Source organism: Ceratotherium simum, chromosome 10 (genome assembly GCF_057802395.1).
Source record: "Ceratotherium simum simum isolate JZ-2026a chromosome 10, ASM5780239v1, whole genome shotgun sequence".
NCBI classification, from domain to species: Eukaryota; Metazoa; Chordata; class Mammalia; order Perissodactyla; family Rhinocerotidae; genus Ceratotherium; species Ceratotherium simum.
The window spans coordinates 69,112,011-69,134,593 of NC_141909.1; the positions used below are offsets into that span (position 1 = coordinate 69,112,011).

At 34.0% G+C, this 22,583-nt stretch overlaps 1 protein-coding gene across 4 annotated transcripts in view; it reads right to left on the bottom strand.

The window, feature by feature from the left end:
- The window catches only part of NBEA (neurobeachin), a 690,698-nt gene that overhangs the window by 322,644 nt on the left and 345,471 nt on the right, over window positions 1-22,583 (bottom strand). For all 4 annotated transcript variants that reach the window (XM_087436200.1, XM_014791275.2, XM_087436202.1 and 1 more), the window contains one exon: window positions 4,454-4,518. In XM_087436200.1, coding sequence (XP_087292326.1) covers window positions 4,454-4,518 — 65 coding nt within the window. The remainder of the gene's footprint in view (window positions 1-4,453; window positions 4,519-22,583) is intronic.

The window sequence follows — 22,583 nt, forward strand, 5'->3', positions numbered from 1 at the left end:
AGATAGATGTAAACAAAGAGGATAATTTGAGATGATGTTATTAAATGCTAAAACAGAATCATGTGATGGAAGTGTGATAACTCAATAAGGTCGCCAGGGGAGCCTCTGAGAGGGTGACTTGTCAGTTGATTCCTGAATGATGGGAAAAGACCAATCATGTGAAGATGTGGGGAAAGAGGATTCCCAGCAGAAATAGTAGTAAAAGCTTGGCCCCAGGTTCTCTGCTCACTCTACACACTCTCCCTGAGCATCACATCTGTATCCTTTTCTGCCATTCACCACGTACAAGATAAGGACTCCTAAATCTATATCTCCATTTCAGCTATCTCTTTGGAGAGCTGGACACACAAATTCCAAGATGCCCATTCAACACTTCCACTTGGACATTTCACAGATGCTACAAATTCAGTGTAACTAAAAGTGAAAACATCTCTCATCAAAACCATATTCCTTCTTCTGCATTGTTCTAAGTAAACTACACCTATACCACTATACCATACCACCAGAAATCAAGTTATCTTTGATTCCTTCTTTCCCTTCTTACCATCTAACATATCAGCAATTCTATAGATTTAATTTCCAAAAGATACTTCAAATTTGTCCACTTCTTCATCCTCATAGCCACTATTAGTCAGTTATGACATCATCATCTTCAACAGGATTACTGAAACCTCAGATTGGTAATTCTGTTCCAGGCTTGAGGCCCTGATGCATTTGCCACAATGGAGATTATGCCTAAACCTCTTCAGTTACACCTCACACCCTTAGCACAGCTTAGAAACCCCTTCATGGCATGACCCTTGCCATGAAGGGATGACTTTTGCCTCTATGTGGCTGATACACAACATGCACTTAAATAGCTGTTGGTTGACTGAAAATAGCTCTTCAGCAACATGTCTTGCTATCGCTTGCCTCCAGGCTTTTGCACTATACTATTCCCTGGGCCCAGAATTTTATTCCCAATTTTTTATCTTTCACCTAGCTATGTCCTAATCATCTCTCAGTTCTCAATTAAGATGGCATTCTGTTTGGATACACATTTTTTTTTTTTTGAATCTCTTCCTTTTTTTTTCATAGACTATTTTTAGAGCAGTTTTAGGTTCCCCTCACATGACCTCTCCCACTATCACGATCCCCCACCAGAATGGTACACTTTTTACAAATAATGAAACTACATTAATACAGCATTATCACCCAAAGTCCACAGTTTACACTAGGGTTCATTCTTGGTGTTGTATATTCTATGGATTTGGACAACTGTATAATGACATGTATCTACTATTATAGTATCATACAGAGTAGATTCACTGCCCTAAAAATCTTCTGTGCTCCACCTATTCATCTCTCCCTTCCCCCTAAGCCTTGGCAACCACTGATCTTTTTAGTATCTCCATGGTTTTGCCTTTTCCAAAAGGTCATATAGTTAGAACCATATAGTATGCAGCCTTTTCAGATTGGCTTCTTTCTTTTAGTAATATGCAATTAAGGTCCCTCTATATCTTTTCATGTCTTGATAGCTCCTTTCTTTTTAGCACTGACTAACATATATTCCATTGTGTGGACGTATCACATAAATAAATGAGTATTTATCTACTTATCTACTGAAGGACATCTTGGTTGCTTCCAAGTTTTGGCAATTACGAATAAAGTGGCTATAAACATCTGTATGCAGGTTTTATATGGACATAAGTTTTCAACTCCTTTGGGTAGATACCAAGGAGCATGACTTCTGAAATGTATGGTAAGAGTATGTTTAGTTTTGTAAGAAACTGCCAACCTGTCTTTCAAAGTGGCTCTACCATTCTGCATTCCCATCAGCAATGAATGAGAGTTCCTTTGGCTCCACATCTTTGCCAGCATTTGGTATTGTCACTGTTCTGGATTTTGACCATTTTAATAGATATGTAGTGGTATCTCATTGTTGTTCTAATTTTCATTTCCCTGATGGCATCTGATGTGGAGCATCTTTTCCTCTGCTTATTTGTCATCTGTTTATCTTCTTTAGTGAGGTCTCTGTTAAGGTCTTTGGCCCATTTTTTAATCAGGTTATTTTCTTATCGTTGAGTTTTAAGAGTTCTTTGCACATTTTAGATAACAGTCCTTTTTCAACTATGTCTTTTGCAAGTATTTTCTCCCAGTCTGTGACTTGTCTTCTCATTCTCTTGACATTGACTTCCACAAAGGAGAAGTTTTTAATTTTAATGAAGTCCATCTTATCAAATGTTTCTTTCATGAATCATGCCTTTGTCATCACCGAATCCAAGGTCATCTAGATTTTCTCCTATGTTACTTTCCATGAGTTTTATAGTTTTGTGTTTTACATTTAGGTCTGTGATCCATTTTGAGCTAATTTTTGTGAAGGGTGCAAGGTCTGTGTCTAGATTCATTTTTTTGCTTGTGGATGTCCAGTTATTCCAGCACCATTTGTTGAAAAGCCTATCTTTTTTCCATTGTATTGGCTTTGATTGGATACACTTTTTGAATACCCTGATAACCCCAGCACCTGGAGAATGAACCCCTCTAAACTAGGTTAAGTGCCCTGCCTTATGCTTACATTAATACCTATACCACCTTTATGATAGCACCCTTGTATTATTGTATGTGCTAGTCTAGTGTTTATCTTTCCCAAAAAATTCAGAACCATGTTTGTCTCACTGACTTCTCTATTCTCAGCTCCCATAATAGTGTTTGGTATGTAGTAGGTGCTGTATAGACATTTTCTGTATTAATGTATACATGATCTGTTCTGGTATATTTACAGCTAGTCATATTTCAATTTTTGTTCCAAAATCACCTTTATTGGAGGGACAATTGGTATGAAAAATGGAAATAAAAATCTAGAATGGCACAACGAACATTATGGTGAGCGTTTTGGAGGTTTTCATGGACTAAAAATTAAAAAAAATTATAACTACTTTCTATAATTCCAACTCCTTTCCTAAAACAAAACAGAATAAACCTCAAACTCTACCACTAAACAATAAAACAGTATCAGAAGTGAAAAACCTCTGCTATTAGCAAATTTTCTACTCTTGTTCTTCTCTAAGACAATAACTATAATCTTAAGTGTGGGAGGTTCAGTTCTGTTAACTCTTCAGAGAATTACTGATGACAAGATAATTTTTGTTTTTTAATTCACAGTTGAAAAAAATTAGCAAAATTAGCATGTATGTAAATTGAGAGATTTTTAGAATTGATATGACAACAAGTAGCCAGAGCAAAAATTTTTTTCTACTTTTTAATCACCTGAAGATAAATAATCATCATTAGCAGTTCTTATCACAATAAAGTTTTATAAGAACTAGAGTACGTTATTATTCTGTAAAAGTACTATTCATGTTATAAAAGAAAACTGATATTTTCCTGCATGTTTCACTTTGCAGTGAATGCAAAATTTATTTTAATTTTTAGAGTTGCATTATTATGACTGAAAATAATTTAGTCACGGGATGTCTAAATGAGAGATATACAATAAGATGAATTGTTATAAAAACAGAGGCTATTTCTCAGAATACACTACATTGATGGAAAAAACCAATAATACTAAACTGAGTTTAAGTTCATTTTTTTTAAAAAGTGGGTTTCTATATCATATATAAACTAATTCTCAAAGACTGTCTTACAAAATATTCTTTCACACCTTCCTTGATAAAGATGTTTTATATACAGTAAGTATTATTTCCTTATCAATTTACTTAAATCTGCTTTCAAATAAGAAATAGATTATGTCACATATTCAGTCATTATTTTCCTAAGAAAACTATATCACACAAGAAACTCAGGCTGTAAAGGATGCAGATCTGTGGCTGATAGAAGCTATACATGTCAAAATGTATACAAATGGTGACAATTACATCTGTCTTAACGTACCCACTGCCAATAAAGTCTTGGAAATATCATAGTGATCAATTGTTTATTATAAAGTGATGATTACAATAATGGCCTCAAACATAATTTTACTTATAGCATCTTTTTAACAATGGTATATATAAATTTCTAACTAGACTGCTACACTTCCTATATTTAACATCCTTCACATTTTCAGTTGGATACCAGAGAGCATGACACGTTCAGATAAAACTCTTTCACATGAACTGAGACAGGCTGAGGGAGTAAACACTGAGCACAGCTCTGAAAACAGATGGAGTGGCAGATGGGAGTGCAGATTGGGTTCACTTGATCTGTGTACAACTTTACTACTCAGTAAGATGTGGCTCAAATCTCATGAAAACCTTGCAATGTTTGTCCTTTTATTTCATACATGTTTTTTTCCTCCCCCAAATAAATATGTTTAACATTTTAAACTTTGTTCATTTAAAGTACTTGTATGATAAATTATTTAACTAAAATATATTTTCTTACACATTTTTGGAACATATGGTAGGCAAGAGCAGTCGCCCAGTGAAATAAAATGTACACTGACTAGTTGTCTAAAAATTGTAAAATTAATTACCTTCCTTCATTGATGAGTTCAATAAATGCAAGTCCTGCATTCTTCTGAATAGAATTTTGCCATTCCTAAAAGGAGAAACCAAACCAAGTGTAAGAAAAATGAGCATTTAAATGAAAGTAACATCTGGTTTAAGGATCATGTTGATGATGTTAATAATTTCCACATGATATTATTTCAAAATCTTTCTACAAGATTTTTAACAAATGTTATTTTGTAAGAAATCAAATGGTAAGAAGTAGCCCTGAATTACTTAGTTTAGAAGGTGCTTTTGTATTCTCAGTAAGTTTCAGGCGTGATGTAGACTGAGATGAAAAGTGAGGTCACAGGTACAGAGGGCTCTCGCACAACCCTTCCTTCCAAAAGGGACCAAATGAGTAGTAACGCAGCGACACAGACTAGGAATATTTGGGATAGAAAAATTTAATCCCTAATATAGACATTTGTCATTGAGATTGTAAAATGAAAATCAGAAATATAAACAATGTATTTAGATGGAATTAGAAACGAACTGTTCTAGTTACATGCTCAGTCCAAATGACTGAAACTACATAGAAAAAAAGCTACAAATAAATTCTTTTGAAATTTGTAAAAAAAAAAGAGAAAAATATTAAAACTATAGTCAAATATAATCTCTCTTTCCTGATTTAGATTAGAACATATTTGTGAATCTGGAACTTGCACACTTTCATCATTATGAATATAAGTGACTACTACATAGCGTTTGGATTAGGAAGGTATATTGCTTATTTTATACTCTTCCTATGGCATATTTAGAATATGCTTTAAACAATTTTTTTTTGGTTATTAGTTCATTCTAGTGATTTCAATTTTTTGGTTTTTTTATATAGGTGGTAAATTGTAATTTTTTGAATTGAAAATTATATTCCTTGCAACAGTTTTATAAATAAATACTTCCCTAATTCATTTTTATAAAAAATCTTTACTGATCTCTCATGTCACTCATATAGATTTTTCCTCCATGATATTTCCACTAATAAAGTGCAGGCTGCACAGAGGTGCTCAGCTGCCTGCCCATGAATTCAGTTTCACAAATAGTCTCCATGTCAACCCTTCACTCTACTCCTGATCACATTCCCTTTTAAAGCATTGCACACATGCTGGGAATAAATGTGGTCCCCAAAAGTAGGTACTTGGTGTGTAAATATTCTCTGCTGTAAGTAAATCTGTGAAGACTTATCTAAGAACAAATCATGACTCTATATATCCCAGGAGACAGAGTCAACAACTTGGGAAAAGAGATGTGGTAGCCTGGGGACAGTAACAATCTTATAAAGGCCTAAATGATTCTGTTTTAGCAAAGCCATTGTGTTCTAGCTACCATAACCTTTAACTAAAATTTATCCAAATGACAAGATTGCTATTGCATTTTACAGAGCTAACTCAAACTTTCAAATCATTTCTGTTGAAATCAATTACAGGGAACTCTTTTTCCTACATTTTAACAAAATGACTTACTACCATTCTCTTAGATAATTTACACATTCCCATTATATATCTTATATTTATTGCAAAACATGATCCCACAAAATGTGCAAATTTCTCAAGAATACTTGACGTTTATTGTGATATCAACTTAAAGAGAAAACTAATTCTTTTGTAACATGAAGCATGCCACTCTGAAGAATAACTTATTCTTACAGACAACTTCTTAAATATGATTTTCTTTATCATACTGTTTGTATACCAAGGCTCTTTTATCAGTATAAACTTCTAATATGGTAATATGGATAGGATTTTCAAGAAGGTATTTCACAAAGTACATACTCAGGTATTATATACACACTCCAAATTATACTATGTCTAAAAGATCACAGAGTAAAATGCTTTAAAAGTTCTGCTCAAATCAAACAAAAAATACCTGTAAGCTGCCTTCAGCCCATGAGATGCTCATTTGCAATCACTGATAAAGGAACAGTAGAAATAAGCTAAGGATATTAGAGTTTAAAGGATGAAAAAGCCAATGAAAGTGTATGACCACAAGATTTCATTCAAGAATTTAGTGTTTTAGAAGAGGAGCTTGTCATTTTTGAACAAGAGGAAATAGTACAAGATTGTTTTATACGTCTTTCCAGAAGAGAGGCAATAGGTGCCTACACTAGTATTTCAAATAGGGAATTGGAAATTAAGAGACATTATAAAGAAGAGATGCCAGGACTGGATGAGAAACTGGATTTAAGGGCTAAAGTAGAAGACTGGAGTCAAATGAACTTATGAAGTTTTTAACATGTATGATAGAGAGAATGGTAATATTATTATAAAAATACTGAAGAAGGGTAGACATTTGGGGAAAATCATAAGGTTTTCCTCAGTTTATATTTGTTGGATTTAGAGTGACATTGGCATACCAAAAAGGAATGCAGAATTTGGAATTATTTACATAGAAATATTGATTAAGGCACAGCATTAGGTAAAAGTCTCCAAAGAAGAATAAGCAGAGAGAAGATCAAAAGTCCTGGGCTGAGGGCCTAGCCCGGTGATGTAGTGGTTACACGCTCTGCTTTGGTGGCCCGGGGTTCACAGGTTTGGATCCCAGCGTGGACCTACACACCACTCATCAAGCCATGCTGTGGTGGCGTCCCACATACAAAATAGAGGAAGATTGGCACAGATGTTAGCTCAGTGACAATCTTCCTCAAGCATAAAGAGGAAGACTGGCAACAGATGTTAGCTCAGGGTCAATCTTCCTCACCAAAAACAAAAAAAAAAAAAAGAAAGACCTAGGCTGACTCTTGGGAAGCATTCACATTTTTAAGATTAGAAAAAGAAGGAGTTAACATGGACAAGAAAAGATCTACCAAAATTTAAGAACAGTATCAAAATATTACAGCACCATGCAAAAGAAAATAATCCACTTATATACATTGGCTAGGAAACCAAAAAGATATAACACCCTTTAACCACTAATATCATTTTCTTTTTTTTTAACGATTAAGAATTTAAATTTTATTGTATGTGAACTGTAAAATATAAAATGTAGTAAATCACAAAGTATATGAAACATAAAACCAAAACTACAAAAGTAAAAAAGATGTCATTCCAAGGGAAAGGATGGAAAGCTCTGGTGCTGGAGCCGGCGCTGCTCTAGCTCAGGAGGTGGTGCTAGAGCTGGTTTTGGCTCTAGTGTGGAACTGGACTGGAGTTGGTGCCGAGGCTGGCTCTAGCTCTGGAGCTGACTCCATCTCTGGTGCTGGATATGGTGCTGGAGTTGGCACTAGGTTGTAGCTGGCCCTAGCTCTCTCTCTAGAGCTGGTACCAAAGCTGGCTGCAGCTCAGATATACTGCTGAAACTCATTCTTGAATTAGCTGTACTTCTGGGGCAGACTCTAACTCTGGCACTGGTGCCAGATTTGGTCTTAGAATTAGTGATGGAGATGACTCTAGATCTGGAGCTGGAGCTGGCATGAAGTCTGGAGCTGATACAAGAGTTCATGCTGGAGTTGGCTGTAGCTCTGCAGCTGGCCCTAGCTCTACCTCTGGAGCTAGTGCAGAAGCTGGCTTTAGCTCCAGAGCTGCTGCTACCACTGGTTCTGGAATCGGCCTTAGCTCTGGAGCTGCTGCTGGATCTGGTGTTATACTAAATGATGGAACTGCCTCTATCTCTGGAGCTGGCTGTAGTTCTGGAGCTACTTCTAGTCCTAGAGCTGGCACTGGCTTTGGCTCTGCAGCTGGAGCCGTCCCAGAGTTTTATGAAGCTCTAGAGCTTGTGCAAGAGCTGGCCCTAGCTCTACACATGCTGGAGCTGGTGCTAGTGCTGCAGTGAGAGCTGGTGCCTGAGCTACTGATATCACTTTTGAAGATATTATCTAGATTCCTGTTGGCAACCTTACTTGAAAGACATAGACCAAGACAAGAGTAGAAAAGGGATGCCAGGAACAACAACAACAAAATACAACAAAAAAAAGAAACCTGGAAAATGAGAAAGAGACAGTGAAGGAACAGAAAAAAAAAAAAACCTATAATTATATAGTTGAGATATGGGAAGCTACTGCAAACGTAAAAAAAAGAAGGCTTAAAAAACGATGAAAATATCTCCCACAAAATAGAAAAAAAAGATGAGATGCAACAAAAAGATAAAGACAGGCAACAAAAACAAAAGAGAGCAAGAAATAAGGAAATTAAAGGATCTTCTGTTGAAAGGCCAATATCCATCGAGTCAGGAACTGTAGAGTGAGTAGGGAACATGGAAAAGAGGAAAATAGCAAAGAAATTAAAAAATTTTACCAGGAATTGAATACCTGATATAACACCCCCAGCAAGGTACATTATAAAATTTTAGAACACCAGAGTTAAGGAAAAGGCTAACAGGAAAAAAAAAAAAAAAGCTTATATCAGGAACCCAGAATCAGAATGACACTAGACTTCTAAACAGTGAAACTGAGAGACAGGAGAAAAGAAAACAACATCTTCAAAAGTATGAGGAACAAAATACGCAGCACACAATACCCAGCCAAACTATCCATAAAATATGAGGACAGAAGAGTTACATTTTCAGACATGCATAAGCATTTATTTTTCATCCATTTTCTTTCAAGAATCTACTGATGGTGTGCTCTGCCCAAATGAGGGAGTATATCAAAAAGGAGATACCAGATTATCTTTTGACAGTCACCAAATCTCAGGGGCTTAAGAAACAAAGGGTTATTTCTTGCTCCAGTTCCATGTCCTCTGCCTGAGTTCTGCTCTGCATCATGATCATCCTCACTCCAGGAGCCAGACCAACAACGTAGGCATTGTACGGAACATTGTCAGCAACCAGGATGAAAGGAAAAGAGAATGAGTTTAAGCATCACTGTCCCTGGTAGCTTCTGCCTAGAAGTAATACATGTCACTTTTCATATTTCCCTGGTCAAATAAAGCCACATAACCAAGCCTCAGCTCACTGGAGCAAGGGAGTACAAACCTACCAAGTGCTCAAGAGGTGGGAAAGAACCAAATATATGTAAACAAACCTAAACATTACTAGAAGGGAAGAAATCAGAAAGAGGTAGACAAAAATCTAAGAACCAATGAATCTGACACAGGAGAGAGGCAATGGGAATTCTCCAAATGATGGTGAATGGAAGTACCAAGACTGTTGTCTTGTTAGCAGGGGCTGAGAGAACATCTGATATGCACTATATTTACAGCAGGTTTTTATTTCACTTGGAAAGTTTGGGGAAAATTTAGTGATAGGCATATAGAAAACTTAGCTAACAAACAAAGAGCAAGGAGGCCATTAACTCCAGGAAAAAAAAGAGTTGTTTAAGGAAGATACATGGTGGATAGTACAGATACGAATGATATTTACAAGGGATATTGATACACTCAAAATTGTAATATATTAATAGTAGGCAAATGCTAAGAAAAATAGGGATTCCCCCTACCCTTTTCTTTTTGTTGCTTGTTCTCTTTAATTGGATCAGAAAGCTTAGTTGGAAATTCTTTTCCAATGAAGCAGTCAAAGCTTTATGGTCAGGACAGAAAAACTCAGAGCTGGGCTTCAGGTCCACTCCCCTATTTTTTAGTAGGGGGTTGTGTCAGTGATATAAGAGTGAAATGCTATAATAAAGTAAAAATATATAAATTGAAAAACCATGAACACTGGTACAACAATGTTATCTAGAAAACATTGGTTAATAACACAGGAAACAGCTAAAAGAGTGCAAAGTGGCTGCCTCAACTAAGTGGGTGTCAGGGGTGAACCGGGGGTATGATTTTTTGTTGTTGTTATATGTTTTTAAGCTATGTACACACATTTTTAAATTTCTTTAAAAATAAATGTTTTTCTTTTAGAACAGTGTTAGATTTACAGACTATTGTAAAGCTAACACAGAGTTCCTGTGAACAATCAGAAGAGACGTACAGCATGCAGACTAACAGACTGTCAAGAAGGAAATAATTTTATCACATACAGAAAGCTTTTGAATATGGAAGAGGTATTAAACTCTGAATGAAAATTTATCATTGCAATGTATATATTTTTTCCTCTAGAATTGTTTTTATCAATAAGTAGGCAATGTAATTTTTGAATTTTTTGGATGACAACATAATGCTGTTGACAGACTTCGTATTTGACTTCAACTCCTTCCTCAGAAGGCCTGAAGTTACAGACTTGCTCTTTTCTCAGTTTCTTACCTAAAGAAGAGCTCACATAAGAGAGGAGCCCTGAAGTCTTCTTTCCCAAGAGAATTTTCTTGGACCTTTCTGTGATGGTGGGATTGTGTCACTTTCTCATTTTATTCTCCAAGTTTTTCAGATTTTTTAAAAAATATAAGCATTAGAAACCTATCACTCTGTTTGTATATCACTACGTTGTCAATTTCCCTACATGTCAGAAAGGTCACGTTTGATGAGGGCACAGGAGAGTTCCCCGGATTTGGTGATTAGAATGCAGTGGATGAAAGTCTGATTGCCCTGGGTTGATGAATGAAAGGGAACTGAGGAAGAGAGGGTGGTAACTGGATTAGACGCTGTCAAAAAATTTTGTGGTGAAAGCTAAGAAAAAATAGGACAGGAGGCTGACAGAAAGATAGGTTCATAGTTTTTAGGATGAAGAGACTTAAATCTGGTTATAGACCATAGAGAATGAGAGAGAGACAGAGAAACACTGATAACAAGAGAGAAATGGTGACAAGGCTTAAAGAAGGCAGTATAGGGTTTCTTAGAAAGGAATAAGGACAGTTCTTTCTTCAGAAAAATAAGTGTAGATGAAATTTTTCTTTACTTGTTTACATATAAAATAGTCCACATTAGTACTCATGAAGGGACTGTGACTTAGGCAATACAATTGCAAACTTTACTGTAATTCTTTTCCAGAAGAGTGTAAACTCCTTGGTCTTATTTGTCTTGGTCTTTTTGAAGTGAAGAGAAATGTGGTTTTAAATCCTAATATAATTTTAATTTTTAGCACCTGCTACAGCACAAGCCATATAAGTAATATTATACAAATATTATTATTAGTGATTTATTGGGTAAGCTGCAATTCACATGCAACTCACCTCTTTTTATTGTCAGCGATATGAGGCCATATGACAGGTAATAAAATTTCTTAAAATGTTTCTATTAAGGACGCTCATAACTAACTGAACTTAGTGTTTCTCTACTCCTATACAAGCACAATCTAACTGGGTTATTCTTCTGTGAAGACATGAAAGAGCATTGCTGATTATAAAAAGAAGAAAGGATCTATCTGTGGGGAAGATATTTTCCATTCTCCTCTGAGCCCTGACAAGAAATTTAAGAAGCTCTATCTTGCTCTTCTGCCACCTCTAAGTGTCCTGCTCTTCGCTGCTCAGACATAGGCAGCTATCAAACACTTACGTGATATAGGATTTTAAAACAACATAAGGTGAAATATCAATTTTCCAACATAAGGGTTTTAACACTAGCTATCTTAATAGTATTTTCCACGTCTCTACAACCTCAGATTACTCTTTATATGTTTTATGTGCACACTAAATGATTAGATTTTAGCTACTGTATCTTTGAAGGAAGAGCCATATTTTATTGATCTGTGGTCATTGTAGGGCCAAAGGAAATAGATGATGCAATTTTCAAAGTGACTATACTACAGCATTAAGGCAATAAGAGTTCAATTCTAGAAGTTTAGTGATATTAGATGGAAAACAAAGAAAAAAATCCTCATGTATAAAATCTAAGAAATATCATACTCCCCGGCATCTTTTTTTCTAGGTTCTATTAGTTATTTGCTTGCCAAACACGAATATTTTCTTCTCTACCATAGAAGCCTACTGGCTTGGGGAATAACGTGATATGGCTGGGAGTACAAGAGTAGTTTTGCAGGTCTTGACCTGAGTAAGGGCCAAAGCAGATTTCACCTAATGTCAAAAGAGTATAATCTAGTGTTTGAAGGTTTTCAAAATTGCTCATCAACAATAATAACCTATTTGTATAATTTCAATTTATCAAGTGCAATTTCTGTTAACTACATTAATTAATATTAACAACTTGTAAGGTCACAAAAGTGTTACCCATTGTCTTTCCTTAAGAAAGAGTGTTTAGGGGCCGGCCCTGTGGCTTAGCGGTTAAGTGTGCACGCTCCGCTGCTGGCGGCCTGGGTTCGGATCCCGGGAGCGCACCAACGCACTGCTTGTCAGGCTATGCTGTGGTGGTGTCCCATATAAAGTGGAGGAAGATTGGCCCAGATGTTAGCTCAGGGCCAGTCTTCCTCAGCAAAAAGAGGAGGATTGGCATGGATGTGAGCTCAGGGCTGATCTTCCTCACCAAAAAAACAAAAAAAAAAAGAAAGAAAGAAAGAGGGTTTAAAGTTTTTATTTTTCAAATTCTGTATGAGATACAAAAGTCCCAGGCAGGAGACATACTAAGTCCCAGGATATACATATTCATCTCCTTGGCATCAGAGACAAAAAAGAAAAGTCAAATAACTTAATTCAAAATTATGACTAATATAATATGGTAAAATATGAATTTTAAAACATAAGGGCACAGAATGTTCGCGCTTTATGGTGGGTGTATGGGCTACAGTCTGTCACCCCTTCAACCCTTCCCTACTATCCACTGCATCCCAGGGGGCTGCTTCAACAGAAGAGATGGAGAAGTAATGGCTTGAGCCATACAAGTAGCACTAAAACTAGAAACTTTAAAGATAAGTTTTCATCAGCTGTTTTCTGGGATTTAGCATGAGACTTATTTTAGTCTCTCATGTTTTAGTGAATTTTAAACAAATAGATCTCATAAGACAATGAGGAAAAAACAAGTTTATTTCTTTCAACTACTTAAAAAAATACTAAACAAGAGAGAGAAAAAGGTACAATAAATATTCCTCACAAGATAAAGTATACTTTCCCTCTCAGAAAATATCTTGATTGAATGTGGTATTTCAAGCTTGTTTAATGACTTCTGAATGACAGTTGTAAAAGTAGCACAAATAATCATTTTGGGGGCATCTTTAGTTGAAAAGTCTAATCTCCCTACATTCTCAGTAAAATATGGTACACAGTATTGAGTAGTAAACAAAAATGCCTAAGTGTAAGGAAAAAAATGAAATGTCAAGGAAAATCTACCTTATAGGAAAAGTATAACAAATGGCATATTCTCCTCTGGTTATCCCAAGCTATAGATGGATTTTTAGACCTTACTCCTGTGGAAAAGGGCAATACTCTAATAAGAGTTTATGCCGGCAAAGTAATAAATCTTAAAGTATGTAAAAGAAATAATAACTTAAAAACTTAACGGGAAATGGGATCAAGCCTAGATCATTATTTTCCCAACACTTATTATTACTTTTATTAATCATAGAACATTCCCTCTGAAATACAATTATTTATATTTTGTAGAGATCTACTTACACATATGTCTCCCCACTAGATCATAAACTCCTTAACGAAAAGAAGGATCTTGTTTAATCTAATTATGCATACCTAGTAAGCTGGAAGTGTCTGACATACTGTACATACTCAATGTGTTTTTGTTGTAGAACTAAATTTAATCCTCCCAAATCTATGGTATCGCTTAAATCTGTGGTTCTTAAATCTGGATGAACAAAAGAATCAACAGAGGAGTTGTTAAAAAGTACCAATTATATCACAATAATTTCTAAGGATGGGGACCAGGCATTGGTATTATTTTAAAGGTTCCCAAACGATTCTGATGTGAAGCCAGTGTTGAGAACCACTGACTTCAGTCATTTCTACCTCTCAACAACACTGCATGCAAACAAACCTCAAACTATCTAACTTGCCAGCATGAAGTAATTTAGTTGTTATGAAGTGATGTGTATAGGTTTCTTCAAATTGTTCAATTATTTAAACTTCGTTCTATTCATTTGCAAAATAGTATACTAGTGCATCATAATTATATCATAATTTACAAAATAATGATTGAAGTCTCCACATCTCTAAAATAAGGCCATTCCTAAGGTCCTTTTCAGCACTAAAGTGACATTTCATTCCCCTAAATGGTATTTTGTACGACTAGAAGTGTTAACTTATAATGAATGTGTAAAAAAAAATGTGAGTAACAAATTAGGTTAGGCAATGATTATATTCTTTTACATGGACACACATTTGTTTCTGCATTTCAAAAGTACTTCTTAAATGCAAATTACTATTCTAGGAGTTTCAAAAGAATAATTAGGTAAAATATTGAAAGGGGAGATACACAAAACTTTGTGACAAGAAAAGTACATGGCTTAGAGGAAGAACTGAGTCTTTGTTTGTTGTGGTTGCTGAGGTATAAACCACACTGAGAGTTAACAAGTGGGATATAGTTGGACAGAGAAGGGACACTTTAATTGCTGTCCTAGCTCTCTAACAATTCTGACATGTAGAATTAGAGAAATTACTTAAAACAAGGAAAATGGATACATGAAAATGTATACAACGGGATAATAATTTATTGTCATTTCCACAAAGACAATCTCTTGGCAATGACATAAAAAAGTATATTTTAAAATCTTATCCACAAATCATTCCAGAAAGTCTTTTACCATTTGAGAAAACACACATACACTCACCTACTCCACCACTGAAGAAAATGAACAGCCATGAGAAAAGGTGTAAATTAAACATAGGCATCAAATTTTTATCTTCATGGGGAAACATACTAAACTGTGTTTGAATGCCTGCAGAGAGCTGCCAAGTCTTTAGACAGTTTTGTCACAATTTTTTAACTCTTCTACATGGATGCATAAAATTTCCTCAAGATGAAGGACTTTTTCAGAGAAGTGGATATCAAGTTAAGGACGCTTTGAAACTAAACACTTTGAAGACAAATAGGTTCCAGAAGGATGACAATGAAATCCCTATGTTCTCTTCACAATCACTTTATGGTAGTTAGATGACCTAGTAGAAATCTCACACCCAGGAAATAACTTTTTCCCCCACCAGCTTTTCCTCCTCTATGTCAGCTCAATGCACATTTCTCATTCCCTTTTGCTTTGTATACAATTAAGTAAACTAATTTAATGTCCTTAGAGACACAATCCATCTTAAAATCTTTGAAAATATGGAAAATATTTCAAGGTAAAAAGAGGAGGTTAAATTAATATTTTAAGTCTTCTGGAACTCCAGAATTGATTTTCTACTTCCTATACCCTAATGTCTACTTATCATTAACTGCCACTAAAGAAGTAGGTATGTTCTCCAAAAATGTTCATAATGAGTATTCATTATAATTGGGCTGCTTATAAATTTTGTGCAATATGTTAGAGAAGTTATTAAGCACAAGGACTGAAGTAAAAAAAAATACTGTGTAGAGAGAAAAACAGAGATGAAAAATGTTTTCAATATATGTAAAATATAAACTAATGAAAAAATATATGCAAGTATTCAAAGTTATTTTTTTCATTTTCATTGCTTATTTTTATGAACATCTTACTAAAAGCATTATAGGAAAAACTGAATGTAAGAAATGAATAATCAATGGTCAGTTCAAAGAGATTCTTGATATGAAGGTGAACCACAGAAAAACCATTAGGCAATATGGAAATATATCTAATCGGTTACTAAAAGAAAAGTTGGTGTATCATATAAAGATAAACATAAGGAGGTTCCCAGGATCTTAGCAGATCACTAAGTTATGTAAATAAATTCAACAAAACTTCTTATTATAAATAGTCTTCTGAATATATAGACATACACCTAGACATACACTTGTGTTTGTATTTACAATGAGAAATAATCTGAATAGTTTCACAAGATAATATTTTTTCAACAGAGCATTTTCCATAAATGTGAATATATATAATATTTTCTATAAATGTGAATATATATAACATACAACCAGACTTATATGCTAAGTTGAGTTGTTGAGGATACTTGTTGAGAAAACATCTGCTACTAGAAATGATCAGAAGAAATCAAGGAAATGATAATTTTATTCAATAAAAAAATAGAAGAAGTGTTTCATATTTTAAGATCTATTTAGGTAGGAAAACAGTAAAAGCTAGAATAGGGTTGTTAAAATAAACTTTCAAGATGTGTGCCTTTTTAAATTAAAAATTTAAATTCAGTAAAAACAAATATGCAACATTTTAAAAAGTTAGTGTTTGCTACATTCCAATATGCAGTTTAAAGTTTAATAATAATATGGTTTTCAAGAACTTCAGTTCTTGAAATTAAAGTCTGATAGAACAAGAAATGTTGTAACTTACAAACAATAGAACAAAATCCTGTACTGGTCTGTAATCAATGAAACAACAACAACTGTCTTTCTCTGAATTCTATGATTTATCAAGAAAAAGATCATTTACATTTGTTTAACAGAAAACATTTCTTAAGGGCTTACTACATATCTCAGTCATGACTGATGTACTACCACTTTGTCTTATGTTATATAGCACTGTTGCTATCACTCTTTTGATGATGGTCTTTGAATGTTATATTATTCTAGAGCTAAGACTAGGTCTATCAATAGAGTGATCCTCAAAACCTTATAACTTAAAAAAAGATACAGTAAAATAAAAATATAAAGGAAATTATACCATTAGCATCAAGAGCTCTAGCCTGTATTCAACTATATCACAAAAATGCTGAGTATTTTTAAGTTACTATGCAAGTTTAGCTTCTCAAAAAATGTTCATAAATAACCTAAAGATACAATAGACATTAATATTTCTTAAGACGTACATTCCGAGACCTTTGTACATACTCATATTTTGTTACTACCACCTAGGCTTATTCTATATCCCACAGCAAAAGAACATTATGAAAACTGCCTTATTTTCAAGAATAAATAGGGAACAACCATGCTGCATTGAGCTGTTGATGCTTTATTATTTGCTTGTCTTAGTCACTCCCACATACCAAACTGGTAGCACACATGATCTCAATTCATGCCTTGGCAAAATGATAAATCACTCTATGCTACTTATTTGTGTTACCACTTAAGAATAAAAGGAATTTCCAGTATTAAATCTTGAATGTTAAGACCCTGTTGTGGTTCATTAGCATGAAGCAGAATCATGTGCAGTTATATTAAATATTTCATATTTATTCATGAATAATCATGCAGCAATAGGTGTATAAGCCAGTATAAGAATGTTAGTGTTGTAGAGAAACTTAGATATCATCCTTTTTGATCCACGGCAAGAATCTTTGACACACAATTAGCTGATCTTTGCTTGAAGACCTACAATATTCTGGGCATCTGGAACAGCTTATTCTACTTTTGCACTACATTAACTTTAAGAAAAAAGAAGCATAGATATTCATATATGGAGGGAAGAGCTGTGGTGACCAATGTAGCATCTATTAGGTAACATGTGGCTATTACAAGCACTTCAAATGTGGCTAGTATAAACTGACATGTGTTCTAAGTATAAAATATACACGATTTTTTAAAGAATTTTTTACTGAGGTGACAATATACACTTGATTTGAAAGACTTAGTACAAAAAAAACAATGCAAAATATCTCAATTATTTTTTTATATTGATTACATGTTGAAATTATATTTAGGTTAAGTAAAATATATTATTAAAATTAATCTCACCTTTTATTACCTTTTTAAAGGTGGTTATTAGAAAATTTAAAATTGTATGTGACTCACATTATATTTTTATTGGACAGCACTACTCTAGAGTATGAACTGGGAAAGGCAATTTTTAAACTATTGCTGGCATAACAGCAATTTTTGCTTATACTAATAAGCATTTATGTGTAGAAATATAGTTTGAAAGGATACATATTAAGTGATCAATTGTTATTACTCCTAGGTAGTGAAAATACAAGGTAAAGGGAACTTTATTTAACCTTATAATATGCTAAAATTGTTTTCCTTTTAATATATAGGAACTACTTTTGCATTAGAAATTATTTTGGAAATCTATGCTCAATTGATTTCAACAAGGGTACCAAGACTATTCATTCAACGGGAAAACAATAGTCTCTTCAACAAATGGTGCTGGGAAAAGTGAATATCCACATGCAAAAGAATGAAGTTCACACCATATATAAAAATTAACTGAAAATGGATCAACTACCTAAATTTAAGAACTAAAACTATAAAACTTTTAAAAGAAAACAGGAGAAAATCTTTATGAGATTGGATTGGGCCATGGGTTCATAAATAGGATACCAAAAGCATAAGCAATAATAACAACAACTATAGATAAACTGGACATCATTAAAATTAAAAACTTTTGTGCATCAAAGGACACTATCAAGACAATAAAATTAACCCACCGAATGGGATAAAACCATTGCAAATCATATACTCGATAACAGTTTAGTATCCAGAATAATAAAGAATACCTACAACTCAACAACAAAAAACCCAATTAAAAAAATGGGAAAGGATATGAATAGACATTTCTCCAAAGAGGATATACAGATGGCCAATAGGTGCATGAAAAGATGCTCAACATCATTAATCATTAGGGAAATGCAAATCAAAACCAAGAGATACTACCTCTCACTCACTGGGATGGCTATAATTAAAAAAACAACAACGAATTAAAAAAAAAAAGACAGAGAAAATAACCAGCGTTGGAGAGGCTATGGAGAAATTGGAACACTTGTTCATTCTTCACGGAAATGTAAAATGGTGCAGCCATTGTAGAAAACTGTTTGGCAATTCCTTCAAAAGTTAAACATAGAATTACCACATGACTCAGCAATTTCACCCCTAGGTATATGCCTAACAGAACTGAAAGTAGAGACTCAAAATGATATTCGCAGGCCAATGTTAACAGCATTATTCACAATAATCAGCAGGCGAAAACAACTCAATGTTCATCAATAAATTAAGGAATAAACAAAATGTGGTACTATATATAGAATGGAATACCATTCAATCACAAAAAGTAATGAAGTTCTGATACATGTTACAACATGGACTGACCTTGAAAACACTACATTAAGTGAAATAAACCAGACATAAAAGGACAAATATTGTATAATTCCACTTATATGAAATATTGAGAATAGGCAAATCATAGAGACAAAAAGTAGATGAGAGATATCAGAGTCTGTGGAAGGGAGATATAGGGTATTACTGCTTAGTGGGTACAGAGTTATTTTTTGGGATGTGGAAAATTTTTGGAAATAAATAATGGTGATGATTATGCAACATTGTGAATGTAATTAATGCCACTGAATTGTACAGTTAAAATGGCAAATTTTATGTTATATATATTTTACCAGAGTAAAAATAAATGAACCAAATCATCTGGGGGACTGAGTTTTACTTTTACTCATGAATTAATGCAATAAAAAATTAATAAATATCTATAGTATGTGCTGGACACTGTGTTAGGTGTGGATGACACAGTAGGGAGCAAAACAGAAGACACCACGGGCAACACAAAAACAAAATGAACTTTGTTATGGTGTAAATTTGTAGTGTAATTGAAATGAATAATATCCATAAAGTGACCTGGGAAGACTCTAAGGCTTTATGTCATCCTTAAGTCTTTCTTTTTGGATAGTTTTAAATAAACATGCTATAATTTAAAATGCTCTCAATAAATGCTAAATAAATATACTGATGAGACTATACAATACTTATTTTCTCCATTGGCTGAATGGAATGCTTCAAAAAGGGAGGAAATACTGGACATAACGCTTATTCTAAAGGACATTCCAACGCAACAGATAAAGGAAATCATGCCTTTATCACCTATAAGAGCATCCAATTAAAACATGTAAACAGGTACCTTTATTTACTATTTAGATATATGTACTTCAAATGCTAAGGGGAATTATAGAGTGATTAGAGCCATATAATAATAAACCAGAAAAGCTTCATAAAAGAAAGAGTTTAAAATAACTGGGAAAGTATGTGGTAATAGTAATAATTCTGTAATTTTTTAGTGGTGGTCGTTACATCAAGATAACAAATGAAATTGCATTGATCTATATATAGACACAAACAAAATGCATGTAAAAAATGCTGAAAGCTGAATATGTGTAGTCTAGTGAACAGTATTGTACCAATATCAATTTCCTGGTTTTGATACTGTATTACATTTATATAAGATGGCATTATTGGAGGAAGTTGCAGGAAGGGTATATGGGGCTCTATATACTATTTTTGCAACATCTGGTGAGTCTACAATTATTTAAACAACAACAACAAAACTACAGAAAAAATGACCATGAGCGAATGTGCAGTGGAAGAAAAAGAGAAAACAGAAAATTACTTCATACATGCTCTCTTAATACATGATAGCTAATAAAAAGAAAGTATGTTGAAATATACATACGACAGAAGGAAAAAAATCCACCAAAAAAGCAAGAGAATGTATAATAGTAGTAGGACTGTGAAATATATAAACATTGTTTTTGCTATTTTTCAAGGTTGTTGTAATGTGACTGAAGAAGTTACTATAATGTAAACATAGAAAACCAAAAACAGGGAGAAACAAACAAACTAAAATAAGAAAGGAAAGGGGTCGATATTGTGGCAAAGTATGGAAAGGGGTTTTAGGTCAGGGGGGTGAGCTGTCAGTGACCCAGGGAAATCTGTTTACCTCAGAATATGCTACATTCCTTCTCTTCTGCCACAGAAATTATAGCACTCTTAAGGATTATCCTATAGGTGACCAAGGCTCACTGACTTCTGTTTGTCCCAATTTTAGTAGAATTATGAAAACTCAGACACGAGAAAGGACTGTCATCTCTCTTTTATATTTTACCATTTTCACACAGATGAGTTCTGAACTTTTGTTCATCCATCTGTTTATAATTTGGGTTGTATATGAACTAAATATACAAGGATGAAAGTGTTTTATCATGTACCAGTATCATATATATTACAGGTAGCTTAGGAAAAAATATTTTATAACATAAAATATTTTATAAAGTAAACTCAAAATTTATTATACCTGCTAACTTCTCCACAAGTTGAAATAACAGAAATCAATAATAAGAGACCTCATGGAAATGATCAAAAGTAATTTGAATTATATGCTTTTTTAATCTTTGATTACATTTTCCTAGAGGGATGCTATCAATAATTGGGTAGATAACAAATAGTTGAGTCTGCCCTCCTTATGTACCTGTTCAGTGACATTCTTCCTAAGATAAATTAAATAGAAATTTTGTGATTATTTCATATTTATATATTCTTTATTTTTCCTTAAAAATGTCTACATTTTTACTATATATTTTTCCATATTATATAATAATTTAAAATCTTTATTTTGACCCAAGTTGACAATAATCTTTATGTATCACCATATTTTTCAATCTCCTGCTTAACTTTTTATTTATTCTTAGGAGATATTGCAAACTTTATGACAAGAAAGATGATATAATCGTACCAACTCCAAAAAACTTTAAATGCCCAATTTGCCCCTTTAACTTTGAGATGATGTCATACTACAGAGAAGAGCAGGATCAGGTATGTCTAGAGAAAAAGGAAGGGATTTGTGAGATACTCAGGAACGAAACAGTGGCTTTATTCCTTCTAAGAATAGAGGCAGAACTTGTAAAGGCAAAGACCATGAACTACCCAATACTATTCACAAGTTAGAAATTTCTTATCAACCTCAATTCTGTTCTATTAACATACTATAATATTTGATATTAAAAAATACCCTTGAGGAAAGTGTTGTTTCATGTATTGCCTGGAAATGGGCAATTCCCCTACATAACCAAATAAACCCAAATAAATATAGTCTGGCTACTTATTTTCTGATGTGCTCCTAATGAGGCTGGTCACTGGTGAGAGCATGGAACACAAGCATTTCTCTCAGGACTTTTGCTCAGACTGTTTCCTCGACCTGAATCTCCTTCCCTGCTTATGCTGTGTAGAAAGCTATTAGTTTTAAGGGTCCATCTTTAGTCCATCTCAATAAAGCCTCCCATGAAAATCTTACTGTTGGTTCATAGGATCAATTTTATGAACCATACATAGCTATTATTTGATTATATTCTTTCTTTCTTTCTATCTATCTATCTATCTATCTATCTATCTATCTATCTATCTATCTATCTATCTATCTATCTATCTATCTATCTATCTATTTTGTGAGGAGATCAGCCCTGTGCTAACATCTGCCAATCCTCCTCTTTTTTTTTGTGGAGGCAGACTGGCCCTGGGCTAACATCCGTGCCCATCCTCCTCCACTTTATATGGGATGCCGCCACAGCATGGCTTGCCAAGCAGTGCGACGGTGCGTGCCCAGGATCCAAACTGGCGAACT